General features: G+C 48.6%; 10 protein-coding genes across 10 annotated transcripts; 7 read left to right on the top strand and 3 right to left on the bottom strand.

The window, feature by feature from the left end:
- Positions 1 to 1,893: 1,893 nt before the first annotated feature.
- Positions 1,894 to 2,930, bottom strand: EURHEDRAFT_380388 (oxidoreductase, short chain dehydrogenase/reductase family; the record flags this gene model as incomplete). The annotated part of the gene is made up of 4 exons (XM_040779291.1): positions 1,894 to 2,094; positions 2,150 to 2,263; positions 2,314 to 2,425; positions 2,476 to 2,930. 4 exons carry the CDS (start codon positions 2,928 to 2,930, stop codon positions 1,894 to 1,896), a joined length of 882 nt encoding a protein of 293 aa, XP_040635991.1.
- A 438-nt stretch (positions 2,931 to 3,368) lies between these two features.
- On the top strand, positions 3,369 to 8,127 carry EURHEDRAFT_517850 (uncharacterized protein; the record flags this gene model as incomplete). Its single annotated transcript, XM_040786603.1, has 18 exons — positions 3,369 to 3,436; positions 3,488 to 3,607; positions 3,657 to 3,675; positions 3,719 to 3,908; positions 3,961 to 4,007; positions 4,052 to 4,106; positions 4,160 to 4,278; positions 4,327 to 4,593; positions 4,643 to 4,764; positions 4,820 to 4,992; positions 5,043 to 5,108; positions 5,187 to 5,267; positions 5,941 to 6,101; positions 6,148 to 6,846; positions 6,903 to 7,555; positions 7,714 to 7,796; positions 7,848 to 7,929; positions 7,956 to 8,127. The coding sequence occupies 18 exons, from the start codon at positions 3,369 to 3,371 to the stop codon at positions 8,125 to 8,127; spliced, it is 3,177 nt and encodes a 1,058-aa protein (XP_040635990.1).
- Positions 8,128 to 8,258: 131 nt separating this feature from the next.
- On the top strand, positions 8,259 to 9,516 carry EURHEDRAFT_507120 (SMP-30/gluconolactonase/LRE family protein). The gene is made up of 2 exons (XM_040785861.1): positions 8,259 to 8,972; positions 9,033 to 9,516. The coding sequence occupies exons 1-2, from the start codon at positions 8,284 to 8,286 to the stop codon at positions 9,331 to 9,333; spliced, it is 990 nt and encodes a 329-aa protein (XP_040635989.1). The 5' UTR covers positions 8,259 to 8,283; the 3' UTR covers positions 9,334 to 9,516.
- On the top strand, positions 9,501 to 10,437 carry EURHEDRAFT_517848 (NAD(P)-binding protein; the record flags this gene model as incomplete). Its single annotated transcript, XM_040786602.1, has 6 exons — positions 9,501 to 9,546; positions 9,582 to 9,658; positions 9,727 to 9,822; positions 9,844 to 9,900; positions 9,951 to 10,014; positions 10,184 to 10,437. The coding sequence occupies 6 exons, from the start codon at positions 9,501 to 9,503 to the stop codon at positions 10,435 to 10,437; spliced, it is 594 nt and encodes a 197-aa protein (XP_040635988.1).
- A 342-nt stretch (positions 10,438 to 10,779) lies between these two features.
- Positions 10,780 to 11,352, top strand: EURHEDRAFT_380384 (uncharacterized protein; the record flags this gene model as incomplete). Its single annotated transcript, XM_040779290.1, has 1 exon — positions 10,780 to 11,352. One exon carries the CDS (start codon positions 10,780 to 10,782, stop codon positions 11,350 to 11,352), a length of 573 nt encoding a protein of 190 aa, XP_040635995.1.
- A 1,905-nt stretch (positions 11,353 to 13,257) lies between these two features.
- zrfC (putative ZIP Zinc transporter) lies at positions 13,258 to 14,792 on the top strand (the record flags this gene model as incomplete). The annotated part of the gene is made up of 4 exons (XM_040784847.1): positions 13,258 to 13,484; positions 13,533 to 13,667; positions 13,714 to 13,954; positions 14,013 to 14,792. The coding sequence occupies 4 exons, from the start codon at positions 13,258 to 13,260 to the stop codon at positions 14,790 to 14,792; spliced, it is 1,383 nt and encodes a 460-aa protein (XP_040635987.1).
- A 767-nt stretch (positions 14,793 to 15,559) lies between these two features.
- Positions 15,560 to 16,743, top strand: EURHEDRAFT_405405 (C2H2-type zinc finger protein; the record flags this gene model as incomplete). Its single annotated transcript, XM_040780382.1, has 4 exons — positions 15,560 to 15,695; positions 15,747 to 16,115; positions 16,175 to 16,432; positions 16,463 to 16,743. 4 exons carry the CDS (start codon positions 15,560 to 15,562, stop codon positions 16,741 to 16,743), a joined length of 1,044 nt encoding a protein of 347 aa, XP_040635986.1.
- Positions 16,744 to 18,017: 1,274 nt separating this feature from the next.
- Positions 18,018 to 20,156, bottom strand: EURHEDRAFT_544283 (MFS general substrate transporter; the record flags this gene model as incomplete). The annotated part of the gene is made up of 4 exons (XM_040787426.1): positions 18,018 to 18,584; positions 18,621 to 19,125; positions 19,191 to 19,529; positions 20,020 to 20,156. The coding sequence occupies 4 exons, from the start codon at positions 20,154 to 20,156 to the stop codon at positions 18,018 to 18,020; spliced, it is 1,548 nt and encodes a 515-aa protein (XP_040635985.1).
- A 100-nt stretch (positions 20,157 to 20,256) lies between these two features.
- EURHEDRAFT_380381 (Nitrilase/cyanide hydratase and apolipo protein N-acyltransferase) lies at positions 20,257 to 20,689 on the top strand (the record flags this gene model as incomplete). The annotated part of the gene is made up of 2 exons (XM_040779289.1): positions 20,257 to 20,469; positions 20,528 to 20,689. The coding sequence occupies 2 exons, from the start codon at positions 20,257 to 20,259 to the stop codon at positions 20,687 to 20,689; spliced, it is 375 nt and encodes a 124-aa protein (XP_040635984.1).
- A 350-nt stretch (positions 20,690 to 21,039) lies between these two features.
- Positions 21,040 to 23,007, bottom strand: EURHEDRAFT_517844 (Zn(II)2Cys6 transcription factor; the record flags this gene model as incomplete). Its single annotated transcript, XM_040786601.1, has 3 exons — positions 21,040 to 21,100; positions 21,220 to 21,247; positions 21,552 to 23,007. 3 exons carry the CDS (start codon positions 23,005 to 23,007, stop codon positions 21,040 to 21,042), a joined length of 1,545 nt encoding a protein of 514 aa, XP_040635983.1.
- Positions 23,008 to 23,105: the final 98 nt, after the last annotated feature.

Genomic DNA, 23,105 nt, shown 5'->3' with positions numbered 1-23,105 from the left:
GAGGACTTTTGGTCACTAGTGAGGTCTCCAATCTCCCACAGGGTCAAACTTTAAGTGGTGCGTTTGGCTTTAAGGTGACGAGGTATTCACGTAAGGGATCATAGATGCCTTTCTGGGTGTACCATGTTAGTTGAGAACTAATAACTGTAAATCTATTGAGACAGACCATATTGACCGTTAAGAACCAACCATTTCAAGATCTTGGGACCTATGCGTACTCAATCTAGTCATCCACAGCTCAAGGACACTGCTTAAAACGGTGCTCGTATTAGTGAAGTGTGAAAAAGGAGGAAAGAGTTTTTCTTGCTGAGACGATGTGATATGTGGAGGAGAGAGGATTGCATGAGAGGAGAGAGAGCTTGGGTCTTCTATGCTATAGGCGTGCTCTGGTGAATATCTCGAGCAATGACGCCAAAGCGACTTTTGGTAAATAGGATAATTGTATATCTAAAGATGCTGCTTATACGTATATTGATGGATATCTTTGGCACGTCTCGACTTGAAGCATTACTATCGCCGCTTCGCCAACCAATTTCGCAACGATGGGCATATTCCTCCCTGGTCTCTCAAGGTCGAGAATCAGTATCGTCAGTATATCTTGGATGGAGACGCGGAAACAACATTCGGCATATTATACGATTGCAAATGCGCTATGGAGGGCGTACGGAAGAGCACAGCATGTTGTGAAGCATACCTACATTGGTACCTAGGGGGAATGCTTAATGCGAGGTGGATGTATACGGCAACTTTTATAATACCAGGGAAAACGCGTCCCACGATTTTATAACCGAGTACAGCTGTGTAGAGTTCCGCATTAAAGCCTTCCAATGGGTATGCTGGCATTCAGGAATCTTGATAGAGTATTGTGAAGGCGTTTCCTCGACGAAGCTTGCTACACATATCCCCAAAGAAGACCTGTAGTCCATCGGCGAATGCGCCCTCCAAATTTTTAGAGTTCTTCATTCAGAAAACCTTATCAACACGGACGTAAGCGCCAGGAATTCCATTGCTCGCAAGGATGGAAAGGGCAGGTTCAAACCCTTGATAATTGATTCTAGAATGTGCAAATCCCGCGAAAATGCCAGTAATGGCATATTCTGTGGCACTGGAAACGGTTTTACGATGAAGGGGGCAGATTGGGGTTCTATATAGAGAAACGCTTGGAGGAAAGCTCTATTTATCGTCGCTCTGAGTTTTCTTACGAGACAAACGATTCAGTGTTGTTGGTTCCAGGGCCTTGAAAGCAGTACTACTGGAACTTTACCATAATTGATATAATATGCTCTGCCGAGCAAGTCTCCAGAGCCGACATCATTACGCGGATATTCGCACGCCCAGTGTTCAAGTCCTAGAAACCTTGGCCATTGGTGTAAATCATGGAGATTATGATTACAAAGCCCTTTCGTACAGTAAAAATACATACCTATACCAAATATATATTGTCTCTAGGCCCGTCCGTTCCTGCAGAGAGATCCGAGGACCGACAAACTCATTGTCCGCTCACATGGACACAACATCTTCAAATGACGTTGTAGACACATGGAGCACCGGGGTACTTCGCTGTGACTCCACCCTACAGTCATGAACCATCGCTAAAGCTTTCTACCGTCATGTTGCGTGGAGAACTCTCTGTTACCATACAAAGTAACTGCGCCTACGCCTTCCTAATATGGTAACACGGCCCCGGATCTCCACAGTGGAGCTTGGCTAACTAGGGCTAGCACGATCTGTCTCTGTTTTGCTTATTTTGGACTAGGAGAGAGTATACGTAGAAAGTGCTCCAAATAATGGATTACACCGTCGGCTATGGCTATGTAGAATAGTGATCGTAATGATACAATTGGACATATAATCATTCTATTTTATCCCGTCTATGCTATATCTATACAATAATTAAGCAGAAGCACAATGGCCACCATCTACCCGCAAATCAGCACCCGTCATGAACGAACTCCCATCAGCCAACATGTACACTGTCGGCGCCTTAAAGTCCTCCGGAGCTCCCAGACGGCCGAGCAGAGCACCCCGCATCCAGATCTCTTCGACTTCGGGCTTCTCCTGGAGCAATTGGTCGGTCATGGCGGTGCGGATGTACTGCTTAATTCAGCTTCTGTATGTCTACTTGAAAAAGTGCGAGGGTGAAGCTTACTCCGGCAGAGAGGGTGTTGATGCGGATTCCATATTGACCCCATTCTTGGGCGACAGAACGGCACATTTGGTGAACAGCGGATTTGGATGAGTTATAGGCGGTGCATGTGAGGCCCTGCTATTGTTAGGTAGCTGTCGAAGGATGAGGAGGGAATAGGAACATACTCGGTTGGCAATGTCACCGGACATGGATGCAATCATAACAATGCTTCCGGGGGTGTTCTGCTCTTTCAAGATGTTCGCAAAGTGCTTAGCGGGGACAAAAGTACCAATAACACTACTCAGTTAGCAGTTATCTCCGACAACTCATGGAAGATGAACACTCACTTAACCTCCATCATCTTCCGGAACCCGTCAATCGGATATTCCAGAGCTGGAACCATCTGCTGAATACCGGCGCAAGTGATCAACCCCCGCATGGGCATGTTCCTCTGTAAGCTCTCCACTGCGATCTTCTCCAGAACTGTCTTTGTATTCTCTTCGTTCGTAATGTCACACCTGACATAAGTCGCCTGCAGCCCCCGAGCCGTGGCAAGCTTTTGTAAAGCATTCCATTCGTTTTCGCTGGGGTTCGGGAGGAGATCAAGACAGACAACGTCACCGCCGGCTTCGACGACGGCGCTGGCGAGGGTGATTCCGACACCGCGACCGCCGCCGGTGATCACGGTTGTTCTGTTGCCAAGAGAGAAGAGGTCGGAGGTGCGGGCGAAGCCGGCGGGTGTTTGGTTCGTCTCGGGGACGGGGCCGGGGGTGGTGTGATCAAGGCCGAGAGAGGGAGACATTTTGGTTGATTGTGAGGAATTGATTGAAGAGGTTGTATGTTATTGCGGGCTGGATGAGCTGGCTGTGGGATAAAGGGAAAGGACGCACATTTATACCTGTTCCGATCACACCCAACCCGTTCTCAAGAAGCTCCAATTACGAACGTATCTTTAATCAAGACAGTTCATCAGTGCTTCCCATTTCCAAATACGGAATACATACAGTGGCGGGTCCCGCATCGTGGAGGCGCGTATATATACCTGATTCGGTAACAGATCGGCTTGACTTCGGACATCAACAACGGCACGAAACAACAGACAAGGGTGCTATACAAGACGAGTATTATTGACGCACGGCCTGCCGACTCGGTAATGACACAACCGATGAACAGGGGGTTATAAGTACCACATCCCCATGGGGAACTTCATCAATCATTAGATCTGTCATAAACCGTTATCATGTCGTTTCTCGTGGGCCAGCACTTGTCGTGGGCCATTACAGCCACGGCAGGAAGCGGCTTCTTGCTGTGAGTGTGCTGCTTAGCTGTTAAAGTTAGTTTGCTGTCTGACTGGAATAGCTTTGGATATGATCAGGGTGTAATGGCTGGTCTCCTGACCGGCGACGCGTTTGTTCGGACGTTTCCTGAAATCGATACGACGCCTACAGGTCATGGTAGCTCATCACTACAGGGCACAGTGTAAATGTTTTTTTCTTTGTGGCATTCATGACAAAGCTGACGAAACTAGGGTTGCCATCTATGAGATCGTACGTTCATCCGGTCCCTCAACAGACGATTCTAACGGTTTAGGGCTGCTTCTTGGGTGCTCTACTGGCCCTCTTTTTTGGCGAGAGGCTCGGACGACGATACTGTATTATGATCGGCTGTGTTATTCTCACCGTCGGGGCTGCGTTGCAGTGCAGTGCGTTTAGTATCCCGCACATGATTGTTGGACGGATTGTGGCTGGTGTTGGAAATGGGATGAACACGAGTACCATTCGTTAGTTTGCCCTCGCCTTTGCCAGAGGCTGATACTAATGGTTTCTACCTAGCGGTCTGGCATTCGGAACTTAGCAAAGCGGCCAGTAGAGGAAAGGCGGTTAGTCTCCTGTTTCCCTGTGTGCGGACTGGCTGACCAAAAAGATTGCCATCGAACTATGTATCAACATTTTCGGCGTTATGATGGCGTACTGGGTTGGTTAGTATTTCTACCCTCATATTTAAATCACTTGAACGAACCTGACGAAGTAGACTACGGCATGAGCTACGTAGTCAACGATGCCCAGTTCCGTTTCCCCATCGCTCTCCAGATCATTTTCGCCATTACCACCTTCCTTGGTACCCTTTTCCTCCCGGAATCGCCTCGTTGGGTGCGACCTCTTCTCTCGAGTTATAAATAGCGCGACTAACAAGGACAGTTGATTGCACACGGTAAACCCGACGAAGGCCGACACATCATCTGGGCTCTCCAGCCAAATGCCCGTTCCATCGCCCACGATGACCAAGTCATCAACATTGAAATCGACGAAATCACGCAGGCCATTATCAAAGAGCAGCAAGCGACTTTGGAGAGCTCGTTCAAGATGGTCTTCACCAATGGACCCCAGCGGTTTCTGCATCGGACGCTGTTGGGTATGGGTGGGCAGATGATGCAGCAATTATCGGGTGTCAACCTGATTACTTATGTGAGTGGCCTTGCCCCATGCTCGATAGTACATACTAATAGGTGGTTAGTATAATACGGTTATTTTTGAGAACTCTGTTGGAATGGACCATAACACTGCCTTGTTGGTGGCTGGGTTCAACGGTGTAGCATACTTTATCTCGACCTTGATTCCGATCTGGACGATTGATCGGTGTGTTACTACCCACTCATACTAAGTCATGAAAGGCAATGCTGACAAATGACAGTGTCGGTCGTCGCAAGCTGATGCTTTTTGCTGCTGCCGGTCAATGTACGTGTATGGCCATCCTGGCCGGAACAGTGTACGATGGTGGTCACGGTGCTGGTATAGTTGCCACCGTGATGCTTTTCTTGTTCAACTTCTTTTTTGGCATTGGCCTATTGGGAGTTGCTTGGTTGTGTAAGTTTATCCCAAAGTGCATTTATTTTGTCCCTTTACTGACCGTGTAGTGCCTGCTGAATATGCACCGCTGGCTGTCCGCACGCGATCCGCTGCGTTGGCGACGGCGACAAACTGTAAGTCCCCTACCCCCTCCTTCCCTTCCTTGTATTACCCTTTTTATTATTATTATTTTATAGATACTGAGAATATAGGGATCTTCACATTCCTTGTCGTGGAAATCACCCCCGTTAGTATCGCGGGAGTCGGTTACCGGACATACATTTATTTTGCCAGTATGTCACCCCCTTCGTGAATACCAGTATCTTTTGCTGATCATATACAGTCTTTAATTTCTGCTTCCTGCCCGTCATTTACTTCTTTTATCCCGAACCGCGCAACCTCACCCTGGAACAGGTAGATCGGCTATTCACCGGCCCGAAAGTACAGTTGCACTGGGATGCATCCATGGGCCAGACAGGCGATGTCGGGGGAAGAACGGAGAAGGACGAGGAGGTCCAGCACGTGGAATAATGTTTCCCTTTTTGTATGGTAAAAGAATGTCTTATCATAGTATGTAGCACCGATGCATGAGTCACGGCCCTACTCCGGTCCCCTTTCGGTGGACATCGGAAATTACCGTCTTCTCCGGATTTCTCCAGAATCGTCATTTTCGGGGACCTTCCCCACAGCGCTTAAAATTACTCTTTTGGGTACCACGTAGCGTCGCTTGCCGTAAATAGCTATCTCTTTCGTATCTCTCCTCTGAGAATCTCAACTGTCACATATGTATGTCACTTTCAGATCCGACAGAGGCCAAGGTCACACATAGTATTATGACCATGACCCCTACAGAAACAAGAAAGCGCACCCGCACCGGCTGTCTGAACTGCAGTCGGCGGCGCCGGAAATGTCCGCCATAAACCCCCCCGCAGGCTCTTAACATAACTAACTGAAGTGAGTTAATAGGTGACGAGACGAAGCCGATGTGCGTTGGATGCAAGCGACGCGGGGAGAAATGCCAATGGCGTATGCTAGGGTCTTTTCGCGAAGCTAATCTTAAGGTGCTGGAGCCGGAGCACCCGTCAATGAAGCAGTCAGCAAGCCGGAAGCAAAATAATAAGTTTAAGGTACTTGCTATTTTTGTCTATGCAGGATTGAGTGCTGACGAAAAAGATTTTAAATGTTCAACCGCGAAAGAGTCAAGATCAGGAATCCCCACGGGCATCTCCAAAACCGGTGGATGATATCAATTTGCCCGATGCAAATAATGACATTGATGACCTTAACGACAACAACGACAATAATGACCAGCAACCTGAGCATGACTTTGCACATAATAGTCCCGTGAATGGCAATGACGCTTTACCAGCTCCTACACCCGCACCGCCTACAGCTACAGCCACAGCTACAGCCACAACTACAGCACCAGCACCAACACCACCTCTCGACCACAGTCCCTCACACCACCTCGACTTCACGAACCACTCGCCATCATCCAGTCATGACTCTCACGTCTCCTACCTCTCCAGCCCGGACTTCATGGGTCTTATCTCCCACAGCTCGTTCTCCGAGGGCTACCCGGCAGCGATGGCCTCGCCATTATTCGATCACGGCGTCTTTTCCGATCCGGCTAATGTAGCGAACATCGACGTCTTCGTACCCGGGTCGGCGTACGAGGCGCTTCATACAGCTCTGCGGAATCGGCAGCTTTGGACAGCACGACCGGATATCCCCAGTCGGGGAAGTACGCCGGATATTGTACCTGGCGTTGCGCCCAACGACACCAGGGCGAGACCTGGAAGGGGGTTTACGTTGTCATTGGAGAGGGAGATTATTCTCTGGCAGAATTATTTGAATGAGATTTGTACATGGGTGGGTTTCTCGCGCTATGGAGTACATACTGTGGATGCTAACATGCTATCGAATAGCTCGACATGTTCGATAACCATCGCCACTTCGCATCGACATTCCCACAGATGGCCAAATCATCGCTCCATCTGCGATACTCGATCCTTGCACTATCTGCACGACAAATGGAACGGAAGCAAAATGAGAAATCGCAATCAGAAAGCCTGTCCCTATATCAAGAAGCCATTCACCTCTTATTACCAGAGCTTGAAAGTAAAACAACACCAGTAATTGCATCTTGCGTCATTCTCTGCGTGCTGGAAATGCTAAGCTGCAACCCCAAAGAATGGCGCCGTCATCTCGACGGTTGCGCATTCCTAATCCAAGCTGCTGAGATCAACGGCTTCTCCGGAAAAGAAGAACAAGCGCTCTTCTGGTGCTTTGCCCGGATGGACGTTTGCGGTGGTCTGATCTCCGAAGAAGAAACCATCATCCCGATTCATAACTGGACGCCCCGCACGATGAATCCTCACCAGGCTTCTCAGCTGTTTCTTGCCTCGAAAGCAAATTTTGATACTTATGCTAATTACACCGTGTACCTCTGCGCGCAGACGTTAGGTGTTTTATGCGGCGCATCAAAGCATCATCATTCGTCTTGTTTCCCGTGCCATTATCTTGACCGTGACATGTATGTTGATCGCTGGAAGGGGTTGTTGGATCGGGCTGAGCAATGGTATGAACAACGACCAGGCCAGATGAAGCCAATATTCAGTGGTCATACTCCTGGGGTTAAGGAGACGCCGTTTCCGACGGTGATCTATGGGAATGGAGCTGCTAGTACGGTTTCCCTCGTATCTGTTTGTTGATGCTCTTTGCTGATGCGATGCGTAGTTTCTGGGAACCAATTATATCATGCTTGTGTATTATTATTACTACAGCGGAAACCGAAGACAGTTTCGTTATCACGGAAGCCAGTGAGTATACATTAACCCCTCTTGGAGAAAGAAGCTTATGGTATTCCGCAGAAATCCGTTTTATGGCATGCCCGGCAAATTTGCGCCATTTCAGCTTCAAACACACATCAGTATGTACTATCTCTCTAATATAGTATGTACTTGTACTGACCAAACCAGTGGCTGCTGGACAAACGCTCTACAACCCCTCTGGCTGGCCGGGAAAGCCATGTCGCATTGCTCGGAACATGAAGCTATTGTTAACACATTGACGCGCATTGAGCGAGAAACGGGCTGGGCGACAGCATGGCGCGTGGAGGATTTGAAGGAATTTTGGGGTGATGATGATTGATATGCATTCCGAAGTTTGTAATAGATAGTCAGAATGTATAGATCGGTGGATCTCCGCGCCTCGAGACGAGCTCGGATTGCCCCTCATAATTTCTTCCGCGTTGTCTCCAATTTCCTTATTCCACTCCACAACTCTCAATTCACTGGTAACGACAAAATGGAGTCATTCCTCATGCATGACGACCGCTTCAAGGCCATCCTGGGCCCCAATCCCACGCTCGAACTTCTCCTTGAAAACAAAGAATACGCCTTTGCCCACGAAGCCGGTGTCTACATCCCCCCGGACAACACCCTTTTCATAACCAGCAACCACATCTATACAACAGCCGGCGACCGCACCGTCCAAATATCCAAAATCCTTCTCACAAAAGACCACCATGGCGTCGTCCGCGCGTCCTACGAAGAACTCCCATCCGACGCAATCCCCATGGGCAACGGCGGTGTCAACTACAAAGACGGGATCCTATTCTGCGCGCAGGGGTCGCTAAAGGCCCCATCTGGACTGTATTACATGTCCTCAAAACACCCACATGACGTCAAGCCCGTGATCACAAATTTCTACGGACGCGAATTCAATTCCGTGAACGACGTTGTCGTGCATACGGATGGGACGATATGGTTCACGGATCCGATTTACGGATATGAGCATGGGTATCGGCCTGTGCCTTCGCTGCCGGGACAGGTTTATCGGTTTGACCCTATGAGCGGGGCGATTAGGTGTTTGGCGGATGGGTTTATTAAGCCGAATGGGATTTGCTTCTCGCCAGATGAGAGGACGGTTTATGTTACGGATACGGCGAGGTTTAGGGCTATCGGGGCTGTTGATGAGACGTTGCCTTCTAGCATGTATGTTTTTCTTTACTTTGGAATGGGCTGAGGATAATACTAACGGGGAGGGCGATGCAGTTACGCATTCGACGTGATGTACTATCACGGGGAACCATTCCTTATCAACCGCCGGCTCTTCGCCATGGCTCCTGTGGGTATTCCCGACGGCATCAAATGCGATCTCGAGGGAAATGTGTACTCCGGTTGTGGTGATGGAGTAATCGTCTGGTCGCCGGGTGGTGTTCTCCTCGGCCGGATCTTGGTGGAAGGGGGAGCTGCGAATTTTTGCTTCGGGAGAGAAGGGGAGATGTTCATTCTCAATGAGCATCGGCTGTGGAGGGCACAATTGAATTCGAGAGGAGCTTTGCTGGGTATTTAGGTGACCTTTGCGGTATGTACAGTGACGAGTGTAATGGCTCCTCGTAATGTAGATTAATGCAGGATGAACTTGGATGAACTTCTATGAACATGTATTACAAGTTATATAAAGAGGAATTTGGCTGCGCTCGTTGATTGGGCTCGATCAAAGAAGACTGACAAAATGCAATGGCCCAAATGTTCGAACATCACCCTCCGAAACCATCGCCAGTATGTCCTCAACCCTATACCCCGATACCCTCTAACCAGTATACATAGTCGCCGGCGCAAACCGTGGCATCGGCCTCGGAATCATCAAAGCCTGCCTCGTTAATGGCGCAACTAGCGTCTAATCCCTCGTCATCGGCGACAACCGATGAGTTCCACGCTCTTGCTCAGCGCTTCCCCCGACAAGCTCTTTGTCATCCATACGGATGTGACCCAGTCATCGAGCATCGCTGCAGCGGTGGATATGATTATTGACGAAGCTGGTGCGCTGCATGATATGACAGTAGATATATGATGGATGAAGCATAAGCCTGCATTGGACTTCATGGATGAAGAGATTGAAGTGTTGTTCTCTGTGAATGTTGGTCCCTCGACTCCCCTGACTGAAGAGAGCAAGTGCTGATTTGGTAGTTTATCGGATCATTTTACACAGCAAGAATGGCTGCGCGAGCCTTTATTCGGCTTGGAATCAAGGGTTCCATTGCCTTCACGGCCTGAATGGCATCTTATTTCGCGAACAAAGCCTCCCTTTCTCATCTCATCCGAAACACAAATGGTACTAAAAAAGCGCGCCCCTTCTACCTCATATGGCGCTTCCAAAGCCGGTGTTTGTAAAATGACACACACCCTAGCCATAGAATGAGCATCCCACAACATCTGTGTCAACGGCATCTCCCCTGGCCTCGTCAACACAGCCATGGCCCACTGGGTGCCGCAGCAAACTGACTGGAAGCAGCAGTTGAATTATTATGGTGGGTTTCCGAGATTGGCGGAGGCACAGGAATTGGTAGGCGTGTATGTGTATTCGTTGAGGGACGCGGCGAGTTATACGACTTCGACTGATATTCCGGTGAATGGGATCATTGAAAGTGAGTACTTCTGTTTTATTCTGAACTGAGGTTGTTGCTGAATGGGGTAGTTTGTTGAGTGCGTGTAATAACGAAACTATTCAAAGTAGTACTTTGCATAAGGTGTATTATTCTAGATGTAATGCAATGACATATTATGTCGAAGTGACAGCCTTCCAAATTAGGAAACCGGGTGTTGCGTTCTGAGGAAGTCGCACTCAGCGCCTTCCAGCCGCCATAAAAAAAATACAAGTAACCACAAGTTCCGCCATTCTTCTCCTTTTTACCACTTGCATATTATCTGCATGTTTGTATACGTTAACAGCGTATCTATTCAGTTCATTTTTTGATTCGCGCATCGCCCTCCTTTTTCCTACGATTCCCAAAGCACCATGCGTCGTCCCTTTTTCAGTAAACCCCAAAACATCATGCGTCGTCCCTTCTCTATTGATTCCCAGAGCAGCATGGCGCCAGGGCCCGGAACGGTTGCTCCTCCCAATACCCCATACCCCTCCAGAACCCCCACCGGTCAAAGCAGCACAGCCCCTCCAATCTTCTCAGACCTGACGCATGTAAAGTCAGCAAATCGATTATCGACAGAGTCATTCCCAGGCCTTGATCACGAACAACTCAACCACAACCCCTCAGCCGACGCACACCCATCCTCCCCGCTTCGCATCTATGAAACCTCGACCGCTGCCATTTCCGCTCAAACCGAGCTAGGACAGGACCCCAATCATGATCCCGAGAAAGGTATTCCGCGCGGCCATAGCCTTAAGCGTCGCGGTCGTTCTGGGCTGTGTGATGAGAAGGAAAGGCGTTGTGCCTGTTGGCGGCGATTGAGCAAGAAGGCACGGTTGACTATAAAGATTGTTATTGCTATCGTTATCTTGGGGGCTATGCTTGCTATTGCGCTTGGGATTGCGGCTGCTGCGGGTGGTGTGGAGATTAGGATTGGGAAATAGGTGAGTGTGGTTATAGGTATTCTTGATTTGTGTACTGATTGTGATAGCGACCTTGCGCTCTTTTTGCTTCTTTACGATTTGATTTGGATTGTGCGACTGAAACCAATTGCAATTGTCATCGTTGGGGCTGGAGTTATGTAATGCTTGGGATAACGGCTGCTGTTGATGTAGGGATCTCGAGTTGAATGATTAACAAGGCTTGGAGGATATGTGAGTTGTGCATTTGTACTGTTACTGTTAATCGGTATGCTGACTATCTTAGTCTAACCAGTTTTTGTCTGGCTGTTCATTGGTTAATCGATGATCTCTCAAGTACTCCTGCGGGGATCCGTGGTTAGAATTGGCCTTGTTTGCTTGATTGTTTGGTTTACACGGTTTACACAGTTTGTATATACTTGTCTTTGCTCTTTTCGTTCGAGACAAAATACAGGTGACTGGGTTGCGCAGTGGACTGTCTACAGTTGTCAAACGTCGTGAAGCGATAGAGGACCAAACCAATGTACGCAATCCATATTTCTCTCTGAAGGATCCAATCTCACCCTGTACAAGCAAAGATGGGCTACCCATACTCTATGTCGTGTTCTTCCGATTCTTTTCGGCAACTATCAACAATGGGCACTATATTTAGACAGCTACGAAGAGCAACTCCTATCCTGAACGTAACGCCCAAAAATGCTCACCAGATCTGCTAGACAGCTTTCTGTACAATTTATACGTTGGTATCATCGGCAAGAACGATATCGAAATAGTCAGAAAAGTTGTGGAGACGGTGGTTGTTGATAACGAGGCATTTGAGTGGGACTGTCAGAAGTACGTGCTGGATTGTGACGACAAGGATTTTCGAGATGCGAGGGAGATATTGAGGGCAAGACAGGAGCAATTCTGTAGACGATCGAGATGCGATTTAATATGATATCTACAATTATGAACACCGAGTGACTACAAATTCTATGCTCAACCATTTATCCAAAATCTGGCATGGCATTGGGTTTTATCTCTTATTATTATTGTTACTACACCTTGGCGACCACAGAGACTAGATTGTTTCATTGCTCTTGTACGCATTTATTAATTTCAAACATGTCATGACCTGAACACAAAACAGCCTGTCTTCAGTTATGTCATTCGGTAATAATGCAGGAACAGATCCAGGGACGCGCAATAGCCACGGCTTGTGTCTGCAAGCAGCAGCCTTTCAGGATCATGATGTGCATTTCAACAGGATCTGCACGCTGAATTTTCTGCGTCTAGCAAGTGTCCACGTGAGAGCTCCAGCCCTGAACTTTACATTTCGGTAAAATACTAGCTGAGGGACGGACATGAGTTCAGAGAGCCCTGAATATCCTTCTAGACCTGGAAAAGCCGACTTCAAATCCCTCATTCTCCAGTATCATTAACAAATCACACTCTGCTCAGTTATTAACCGGCGAACAGACACAAAAAGGTCTTAATGTCGTTTGACGGAAATCGCCGTCACGAGAGGACCTTGCGGACACGAACGCGATGATGGTTGAGAAGGTCATTATGACTGCTCAATGGTTGCGGCTTCTCTAGGGGACATTTCAACCAATACCGAATTCTACAAGATACCCATAGCATTGCCAAAGCGCCCGAGAGCTTCCTATACACCCCCGATTAAGCTGGAGTACATATCCGATGCAATACACGATAGCCATGCCAAGAGCGGAGAGCCAAGCCCCCGGCCAAGCATCCGGAGCGGGTACCCTGGCTGCAATAACCAACCATGGAAGACCCTCGCGGACCCCGGTTCCGGGCCAAGCTCTTGGCGGAGAGCCGCGGGCTGGGCGAGTACCTTGGGGATGCTTGCTTAGTGGATAAAAGCGTAGAGGGCCACGAGGCGATTGAAGAGATTGTTTCTTCGATTGTTGAACTCAGGCAGGCAAAATGATCAAGATCACTGCGTTGTTGCTACTATCGGCTGTGGCTCAGGCCCAGACGGCGAGTGTGACTTCGTCTGCTCAGTCATCTGCTATTACAGGGTGCCATAATCATGGGGACGATGTGTTTTGTATCAATGGGAGCGGAGAGGAGGTGCAAGTCTCTATGACTGCTACTCCAACGGGTGAGCTGCCGGCACAGTATACGGGTTGCCATTCACATGGAAGCGAACAGTAAGTACCTTTGACGAACGCCATGGGGGCTGAGACTGACCGTTGAAGATTCTGCATGGATGCACAAGGAAACGAGTTTCAGGTTATTTCAGAAGCAACGACGGAGGAAGAAGGTCACAACCACGAGAGCGAGTCAAGTGAGAGTTCCGGAGGAGAGAACTGCCACTTCCACGCCGGTGTCGAGTATGCCAAGCCCTACCATCTCTACAGCCCTGTACTAACAAAACAGGCACTGCGTTGGGGCAGGAGAATCTGAAAGCAGCAGCACACCTTCATGCGGTGTCCAAAACCGGGACTATGATGTGCCTCTGCGTATTGGCACGCTGTTCGTCATCCTTGTTACTAGCGCGATTGGCGTGTTTGCTCCGATGTTGCTGGTCAAACTGCCGTTCAAGACTTTGAACACGATGGTTTCGACGGGAATCAAGCAATTCGGAACCGGTATCATCATTGCTACGGCTTTTGTCCACGTATGTTCCTCTTGGAATGCAATGCAGAGATGTCTAGCTAACAACCAACACAATACAGCTCTACACGCATGCCAACCTCATGTTCACAAACGACTGCCTCGGCGAACTCGAATACGAAGCTACCACCTCCGCTGTCGTCATGGCAGGAATCTTCCTCGCCTTCCTCGTCGAATACATCGGCCACCGGATCATCCTCGCGCGCGGTTCCAAGACCCCAGCTACAACCCCCGAGAACCCCGACCAGAGCCCCACGGAGTCAAAAGAACAACCTAATACCCATCAATGCCAACAAAGTAACGCCCTCGCCGGACTAGGTCATAGCCACGGCTCGCCCCACGACCCCACGAAACCTACCACCAAGTTCTCCGTACTGGTTATGGAAGCTGGTGTCCTGTTCCACAGTATCCTCATTGGTATTACCCTGGTTGTCGCTGGCGACTCCTTTTACCGCACGCTCCTCGTCGTGATTGTCTTCCACCAATTCTTTGAAGGTCTAGCCCTAGGTGCCCGTATCGCTCTCCTACCTGGCCGGATCTTCCCTAGCAAAGCTATTATGGCAAGTGCCTTTGCATTGATTACGCCTATTGGAATGGCTATTGGAATCGGTGTGTTGAATTCGTTCAACGGGAATGAGAAGAGTACGTTGATTGCGCTGGGGACGCTGGATGCATTGTCCGCGGGAATTCTTGTCTGGGTTGGTGTTGTGGATATGTGGGCGCGAGACTGGGTGATTGAGGGTGGTGAGCTGGTTGATGCTGGACTAGGGAGGGTTGCTGTTGGTGGAATATCGTTGATTGCTGGGTTGATTTTGATGTCGGTGTTGGGGAAGTGGGCTTAGAATATGCCCGTGTGCACCTAAAAGGATATTCGAGATAGAATAATGGGATATGGTTCAACATTGGTATATTCAGTCCCTACAGGCAGGTTTACAACCATATCAATGGAGGATGATCAATATCTAGTCCCGGTTCGGTACCGTTAGGTAGTCGGAGAGTTGGAGTCTCCAAGTCTCCAAATTTTACCAACCACTCTCCGAATATCATCGACATTTGCGGACAATGTTGGTGGCTGCGCATAAAGAGAAAGAGATTGGTGAAGAAAAGGAGGAGAGAAATGTATCATGATGGAAGAGTATATTAGGAATATACTATTCAAAGCCCAGCGTATAGTAGTCATAATGGCCAATAAAAGGACGTGTCCAAGTCACTTCCGCATTTGGCTAGCTCGTCACGATTACTAATTCCATATTCGACGTGAAGGAGGCAAATTCGTTTGATGATGAAGATGGAGTCCGTTGTATTAATATTGAATTATACGAATTATCTAGTGCAACAACTGGTGCTGTGTAGTTGCTGAAGCCTCCGTTCTCTAACCCAGATTGGCTAGGTTCCGTTATCCTTTCAAATCGGGGGATAGCACCTACTCGAAAAAACTACGCTTTTCGACAGGATTGTAAATGGACAGTCCCAGGACGAGGAGCTCTATGTCTACTATCAGGGGCTTACAGACATGTGAATTTTGTGGTCGAACATTCCACCTCCATGAGCACCTGCGACGGCATTCTCGCACTCGTTGGTGGCCCATCTAGGACCCCGGAAAAGGACAATGTTAACCACCCACCTAGATACCAAAGAGAAACCTTATGCTTGTCCATGCGGTCGATCATTCTCTCGAAAGGACTTGCTCACTAGACATGAACGGCTAAGTCATCCGTCTGACAGAGGTCACACTCAAACTCAAGGTTGGTCTTCAAGGCATGATAAGTCCCGGGTCTAGCTAGTATATTCCTCAGGATCTACGTCCAGTCCACTAAGATCGACGGAAAGGGCTCAGGCAAACTTAACGGAAGCTTTGCCACAGCACTATCAGCAAGATCTAGATCATGCTGATTTCTCCCTACCATCTGCCCTGCCCACAGCGGAGTTTCCGATTGCGGATTCAATGCTTCTATCCACAGTAGATTGTTTATTTGCTAACCATGGCGACCCAATGCTGGACTTCAACAGATTCTTGAGCTCAGCTGAATTGAACATTGACTGGGATGTTTACCTCGCGGACTCAGTGCCAGTTCCGGAGGGCAATCAGTCACAGAGTGCCACGGGTCAGCTCTTTACTCCGGATAGCACGGACTTCCCATCACGAGTTACAGATAATTTGTCTGGTGATGTTAAGTTAGGGATACAAAAACTGTTCCAACTATAATGTCTAACTAAACGACAGACGACTTTCGTGAGCTGAAGCCTCTCGGCTGTCCATGGATCATACTAGAATCACAACGTTTACAATTCAATGAGGCTCTAGCTTTATTCCGACAAGTCATCCATCAATTTGTCCTCCCAACCCGGGCATCGATTGTCCGGTACATGAGTGGCTATGTTGATGGGTTTAGCAACCATCACCCCTTCATCCATGTGCCAACTTTAAAAATCCTCTCGTACTATCGCTCCCCTGAGATGATCCTGGCGCTTCTCTCCATAGGTTCTCAGTATCGATACTAATTAAAAACAGCACGAGCTCTGTACCAGGCCAGTAGGTCCATTGTCCTTGAGAGACTACATAAAGGGGAATTGTACGATCAAGGCCAGCAAGATTTGACATCTGATACGACACTGAGCGATAATATGGACCGTAATCGAGCGCTATTACTTCTGGCTATATACCGTTTATGGCAGAACCAGGCAAGCTTAACTCAGGAATGTTTCGAATATCAAGGTCCCATTGCCCGCTCAATCCAACAAACCGGACTGTTGGAGACATTGAAAGAAACTGGGGATAAGTGGGGTCAATGAGTTAAACTGGAGACCGACAGACGAACTATCTTCTTTGGATGGTGCCTGTTGAATTTGCAGAGTTTTGCATATGACAGTTCTCTGTTACTCATAGGCCGGGAACTCAATCAACTTCCTCTTCCCTGCTCCTGTTAAGAATGGGTCACCAGAAACGAGGGCGAATGGCTGGCAGCTCGAGCACGAAAAGCGTTAACGGTAAGCTTCAAAAAGACACACTCCTCGCACCCAGTTACTCAAAATGATACTGATCCTGTCTCCGACATATCTCCAACAGGGACATATTCTCATTCATGCACTTCTCCAAAGAATCTACCTGGCACAACAGCTTTGAGTAATGTCGACGGACTGCTCTCCCAACATATCGATGATCTTGAGCAAGCCTGAACCGCTGGCGACACACATGGCGCACTTCACCAGAGTCAGTACTCGATCTACAAAGCACATATGCATCTCTTGCCTTTACCTCCACGGCGTTATTAGGAGCTGCCCGTAGTCGACTTCATTGTAACCTTGGCCAATGGCGGAATCTCCAAGGTGGTGATACGGCTATCGTTGCTATGTCTCTTCAAAAGGCTCCAATGCCGCGACGTGGGTCTCATCTTATATACGCACTTTTGCACTCAGTACATGCCCTCAATATTCCTGTACAATTGAGTATATCATATTTGTCACGATGCAGGTCTTTCTCTTGGAGTATACACCATGTACTTTGTGATCTGGAATGCGCAGTTTTCTTCGGCAAGTGGCTCCGCTCAGTATCTGAGGCATGGCAAGAACAGCCGCTTTCTGGTATTTATCCTCCAAGCTGCTTTTTACGTCAAACTTTTCGCTGACAATTTTATCCTGAACTCGAAAACCGCGTGCTACGGTGAATCATTCGAGTGGTATGCGAAGCACTTCTCTCACAAGACAGACGATTGACCTTGGATATAAAATTGATGGCACCGACTTCTTGATCTGACGTCGACTGCCAAACAACTAAGCTATGCAGCAGTCAAAGTTTGGGCGCAGATGTTCAAGCCATGTAACAATCCATGGCCAGTGGTTTTGTTTATTGGACAGAGCCTTGATTGCTATGCTGGGATTAATAATCCCGATTCTGGTAACGAGTGGACTGTGACAGGAATCTCGACATAAGTTATTGACTGAGCGGTACAACGACTATAATTACTATGTCTTGAATACCTAGTTCGTCTATTCTACAATGAAGGTCGATAGACCTGCTCAACAGAATAGCATACCCATGACAGTCCATCAGTCAACAGTCTCCCTCGTCAACTTGCTATGCGCACGAATCGTCTACCCATAAAAACCAAAACCCACGGCACCAAGGTCAACGTAGCCCCAATTCCACCCAATAAACTCCCCGCTGGCCTATAAGTAAGATTACTAAAAAGTTGCCTCGAAACCAACGGAAACACACCTCCAAGCATATTCCGACAGAAACTCTGCGCAGCAAGAGCAGAGCTCGCATACTGATGATAAGTATCGGTAAGATAATTGAACACAGACAGATAAACGGAGAATATACCCGCCGTTGAAATACATACGCCAATGGCCGGTACGATCCAGTGGACGTGATAATGCGGCGTCCAGCCGAAGATGAACAGTCCGATTGGTAGACATATACTCTCCACGCAGCTGAAATACAGTCTATGTTCGGGTACTGAGTTCCAACCCTTTTGACGAGTCGCGAGTTGTTCTTGTAAGATGGAAATGGTTGTCATTAGTAGGGTTCCTGTGCAGGATGCTGCGAATATTGTGTTCGAATCGGATAGGGAGAATCCATAGGTTTTCTCGAATATTAGCGGGATTACTGATAGCTTGATGTACAAGACAGACTAGCTGAATGCGGCCCATAGCGAAAAGAAGAAGACGACGGGCTCGGTGAATAGGAGCTGGAACGGTCGCAGCAGGGATGTCTGAATCATCGTTGCGAAATTCGCCTGTTTCTCCTCCGCACCAATCTTCCATCGGATGCGCATTGTCTTCTCAGATGGTCCATCTTCTCTATCTATTTCTGCTGAAACCTGGACACTATAAACACCAGCAGCCTCGAGCTTCTCCATTAATTGATTTAGCAACTTTGCCTTCTTCCGCAAAACAACCGTCACGCGCGTCTCGCGGAAGAACAGAATCACAGCACAGCTTATCATGCCTCCGACGATAATCTGGATACAGAAAATCCACCGCCATGTCGTATATTCTGCAATAAACCCACAAACCAGTGGCCCCAACCCAGTGCCGAACAGAGCCGCGCTGGAGAAACACGCCATTGGTGTATTGCGTTTCTGCGCGGGATAGATATCTGCAACGATGCCGCCGACCATCGTTGAGAATGTTGAACCGCCGATGCCTGCCCAGAACCTTGCTACGAGCATCCTGTATATATAAGACTCCGTTAGCGTTGCTTAAGATGCAATGGGGAAAAAATATTACAAACACACCCTGTAAAAGACCTACAAACCGCACAATACAACTGACAAACCGTAAATAAAATTGCCGTTCCTACATACACAGGCTTTCTGCCATTAATCTCCGAAAAAGGAGCCAGGAACATCGGTCCAACAGCAAATCCGCAGGTAAACGTCGTGACACCGACGATAACAACTTCTTGACTCACATCCCATTCATTCGCCATCTGTTCAGCGCCCGGGCTGTAGCAGCTTGCTGCGAATGAGGCAAAGATTGTGGAGATGCATGAAATGGCTGTAACTGTGAACTTGTAGCCGGAGGACCAGTTGTATGGTGAGATTAGGTGTTTGAGGTTTGAGGGTTGATGGAGGCTGGCTGTGAGAGAACGGGAATTTTGGTGTTGAATGTTAGGTTGAAGTAGGTGATAGGTTGGTTATCAGGTTTTTGGGCAGGGCCTTGGCTCTCGTGCCCTGGCATGAATGTGCCGTCTTCGCCGGCCTCATTCATGATGAGTTTGTCTCTGAAAAGGCTGGCAAACGGCAAGTAGAAGTGATAATTTGGAGAAATTGAAAACCGATTATGCTGATATACATGGCGAAGCATCTCAGCGGATCATTGTCTGCACTATAAGCGTTACTACTACAATCACATCTGCGGATGCGGAATTTGTGCGGACCGCATTATAACCGCATCTCCAACTGTGACATTATTCAATGCAATGTGTGTTCAATGACAAAGCTGTAATAGATCTTTTAGTCTAGATGACTACCATTATTTAAAAAAGTATCCGGATGTTTTGCTGTTGATCCGTGATATCATGCATGTCTGCTCTCAAGTGGTAGAGAGCATCTGTTATAATACTGTAAGGGATCTAGGGCTCGAAGTGCTATCGGCAGAAGTTGGAGAGTGGGAGAGAGCAGACTTAGAAAGTTGGAGTCTCTAACATCAGATACCCTCATCTTCATTACATCTACACCGGAATCATCAGTCATGGCCATGTTCTAGACTCATATGATAGCCGCTATATAAGCTTCTTTCCAGCTGCCATGGCAGCGGATCAAAGCAAATGAGTTCAAGATCAAAGTTTCATCTACAATCATGGCATTTGAACAAACTCAAACTCCCCCCACTGTCCGCGTAGCAGCCATCCAAGCAGAAGGCTGCTACTTCGACCTCCCTGCAGCTGTCGAAAAGACATACCGCTTTATCGAGGAAGCAGCCAGCAAAGGATGTGACCTGATTGCCTTCCCTGAGCTCTGGATTCCCATGTATCCGGGTTGGATCTGGTGCGTGCCCTACCCTCTCCGAACAGTTGGCAATGCAACGAAAAAATAACAATAAATAAAAAGTAGTCTAACAAAACAAATAGGCAACGCCCGTCGACTTCAATATGGTAACCGAATACATGAAAAGCTCCCTCCGCCGGGACTCCCCCGAAACGAACACTATCCGCCAATGCGCCTCCTCCAACAACATCGCCGTCGCCCTCGGCTACTCCGAAAACGACAACCACCCGCTCTATCTCTCGTAGTCCAACATCGGCTGCGACGGAGAAATTAAAATGCACCGCCGCAATATCAAGCCCACGCACGCTGAACGCACGATCTTCGGCGATGGAGGCGGTGCTTCGTTGATGAATGTCGCTGATGAGCCTGGTATTGGCAAGGTTGGGGCATTATCGTATTGGGAGCACTAGCAGCCGTTGCCACGGTATCATACGTATTCGCAGGGAGAGCAGGTTCGTGTTGCGGCATGGCCGCCGATGAATTACCATGCGTCGTTTCCGCCGCAGAGTGCGTTGTGGTCGCAGTGTCGGGAGGGTATGTTTTTCTTTCCCCTTTCCTACGGCTCCTCGCTTTAAAGATGCGCAGCACAAGCTAATCATCCAGGCGCCCACAACCTCTCAACAACGCACGCCATTGAAGGCAACACCTTCGTAATTCTCTCGTCCTCCTTCACCCAGCGCGGCGTCGACCGCATGAATCTCGGTAATGGCAAGCTCTACCATATAGATAGTGGTGGCTGCGCTTCCATTATTGCTCCTGACGGTCGCAAATTGACTGAGGACTTTGGTGAGTAGGAAGAGGGTCTGCTTGTTGCGGACTTAGACTTCAATGAGATTCTCAATGTCAAGGCGATGCTGGATGTGCATGGGCATTATAGTCGACCGGATTTGCTTTGGTTGGGGGTTGATGCGAGGGAGAAGAGACAGGTTAGGCCTGAGATGGAGGAGAGATTGACTAAGGCTTGAGTTGTTGAATGTGATTCTTGTCGGTGTGAGAGTTGTTATGGAGATATTGATATAGAATTATAGATACATAGAAATGATTATAGGAGATCCTCTAGAAATAAGCGATCGTCAACACATTTGCCCATGTTCAACGTCCTGTCACTGCTCTCATGTCCCCGGAGTGCACTATCCAAACTATTCAATGCTTGCATACGTCTCTCTCGCTGCTGATTTACCAGGAATACCGCAATCTCATATGCCTCCCTCGTCATCCCGGTTTGATAGTGATCTGCCACCGACCTAAGCGTCTGCAAAGCATCAGGTAGCATAACCAACGCCTGTGGATGATCAATAACTAACAACACGCAGACTATCTGAAAGGGAATGTTCAAAATATGCCACCACGGCGAGGATATTCCGGCTAGCTCTTCGGCTGCTTTCAGACTGTGATGTGCTAGGTTCACGATTGAGTCGAGGGACTCTTCAGACATAACGCGGCCCAGAGCGCGGAAGCGGCGGTAGATACACAGCCCGACATTACATTGGATTAGCCTAAGCATAGGCTGCGTCGGACTTAGTTTACAGAGCTCAACAAGTTCGCTTTCAAGTTCGACTATGTCGCGATAAATTTCTGGACCGAGGAGCGCTGAAATTCGACATATTTCGCGCTGCTCGACTGTCCAGCCTGTCTCGGGTAACGCTGATGATGCGCCCCGGAGCTCGACTTGGGATTTTCCGCAGTCGAGGGAGACCCAGGTGTTGAAGAGCTGTGCAACAGAGTACACTTTGCGACGGCGCTCGGGGTGTATACGTGGCCCGGTCGATTGCGCGAGGATGGAGTCGGTTGCGGAGTCGAAGTGCAGTTTTGTTGTTTCGATAAGATGCATTAGTGTACAGCTGGCCATCCAGGTTGCGTGCGGGGAGCTGGTCACACGCAGGTATATGACTCGTAGTAGCCAGCCTACTACATGGTCGAATTCTGGCGTGGCTAGCTGGCTGGAATACTCGAGTACGATACGCGCACTGTGTACTAGTTGCATTTCAACTCCTGCAGACCGATGGCCAAAGAGGCACCCGAGGGCTGCAATCCCCAGCAGCATCGAATCTGCCTGATCATACGGAAACCCATTCGACCACCTCTTGATGGTCGCCTCATCTACCACCTTCCGATCAACAAAGTCATATACAGGCGCAACATGCGCAAAGTAAATAGCCGCCAACTCATGCATTTCCGACAATGACAGTATCTCCGTGATACACGAAACCTGCGGTAAGCACGCGATCTCCCGATCAAACCCGAGATTCCACGCATAGCAGTTCAATATCGGCGCATTAGTGGCATTCATTTTCAGCGCCAGCTGCCGGACAAAGACAGCTGGCGAGTTCGCCTCGAGGAGCTGGAGCTGTGGGTCTTTGCCGTCATAATCTGGGGATTCGGGAGAATTGATATCAGTGGAGTGTTGGTGCAACCTGTGCGCGGTCTTTTTGGTGCGGCGGGTTGGGCCGTAGAAGCACTCGTGCTCGAGGCGATGGCAATAACTGCAGGGGAGATTGCCGTCGCATTTTCGTTTGCGTTCGCGACATGATTGACAGGCTATCTTGGAGCGGAGGCGTTGCATTTCTGGAGGCATTTAATCGAGTATTCCGCAGCGGGGTGAGAGATGTCGAGATGCCCGAATGCTAAGAAATCGGACCCGTCACTACAGCACCGGTTCCG

This window comes from Aspergillus ruber (assembly GCF_000600275.1).
Source record: "Aspergillus ruber CBS 135680 unplaced genomic scaffold scaffold00028, whole genome shotgun sequence".
Classification (NCBI taxonomy): Eukaryota; Fungi; Ascomycota; class Eurotiomycetes; order Eurotiales; family Aspergillaceae; genus Aspergillus; species Aspergillus ruber.
Note: the sequence above shows the minus strand (reverse complement) of the source record. Positions and strands in the feature narration are given on the sequence as shown.

Excerpts from the sequence above, each read along its gene's own strand:
- EURHEDRAFT_507120 (XM_040785861.1), top strand. The coding sequence starts at position 8,284 with ATGGAGTCATTCCTCATGCATGACGACCGCTTCAAGGCCATCCTGGGC. Across the intron at positions 8,973-9,032 it reads GAGACGTTGCCTTCTAGCAT|TTACGCATTCGACGTGATGT; the intron begins GTATGTTTTTCT and ends AGGGCGATGCAG.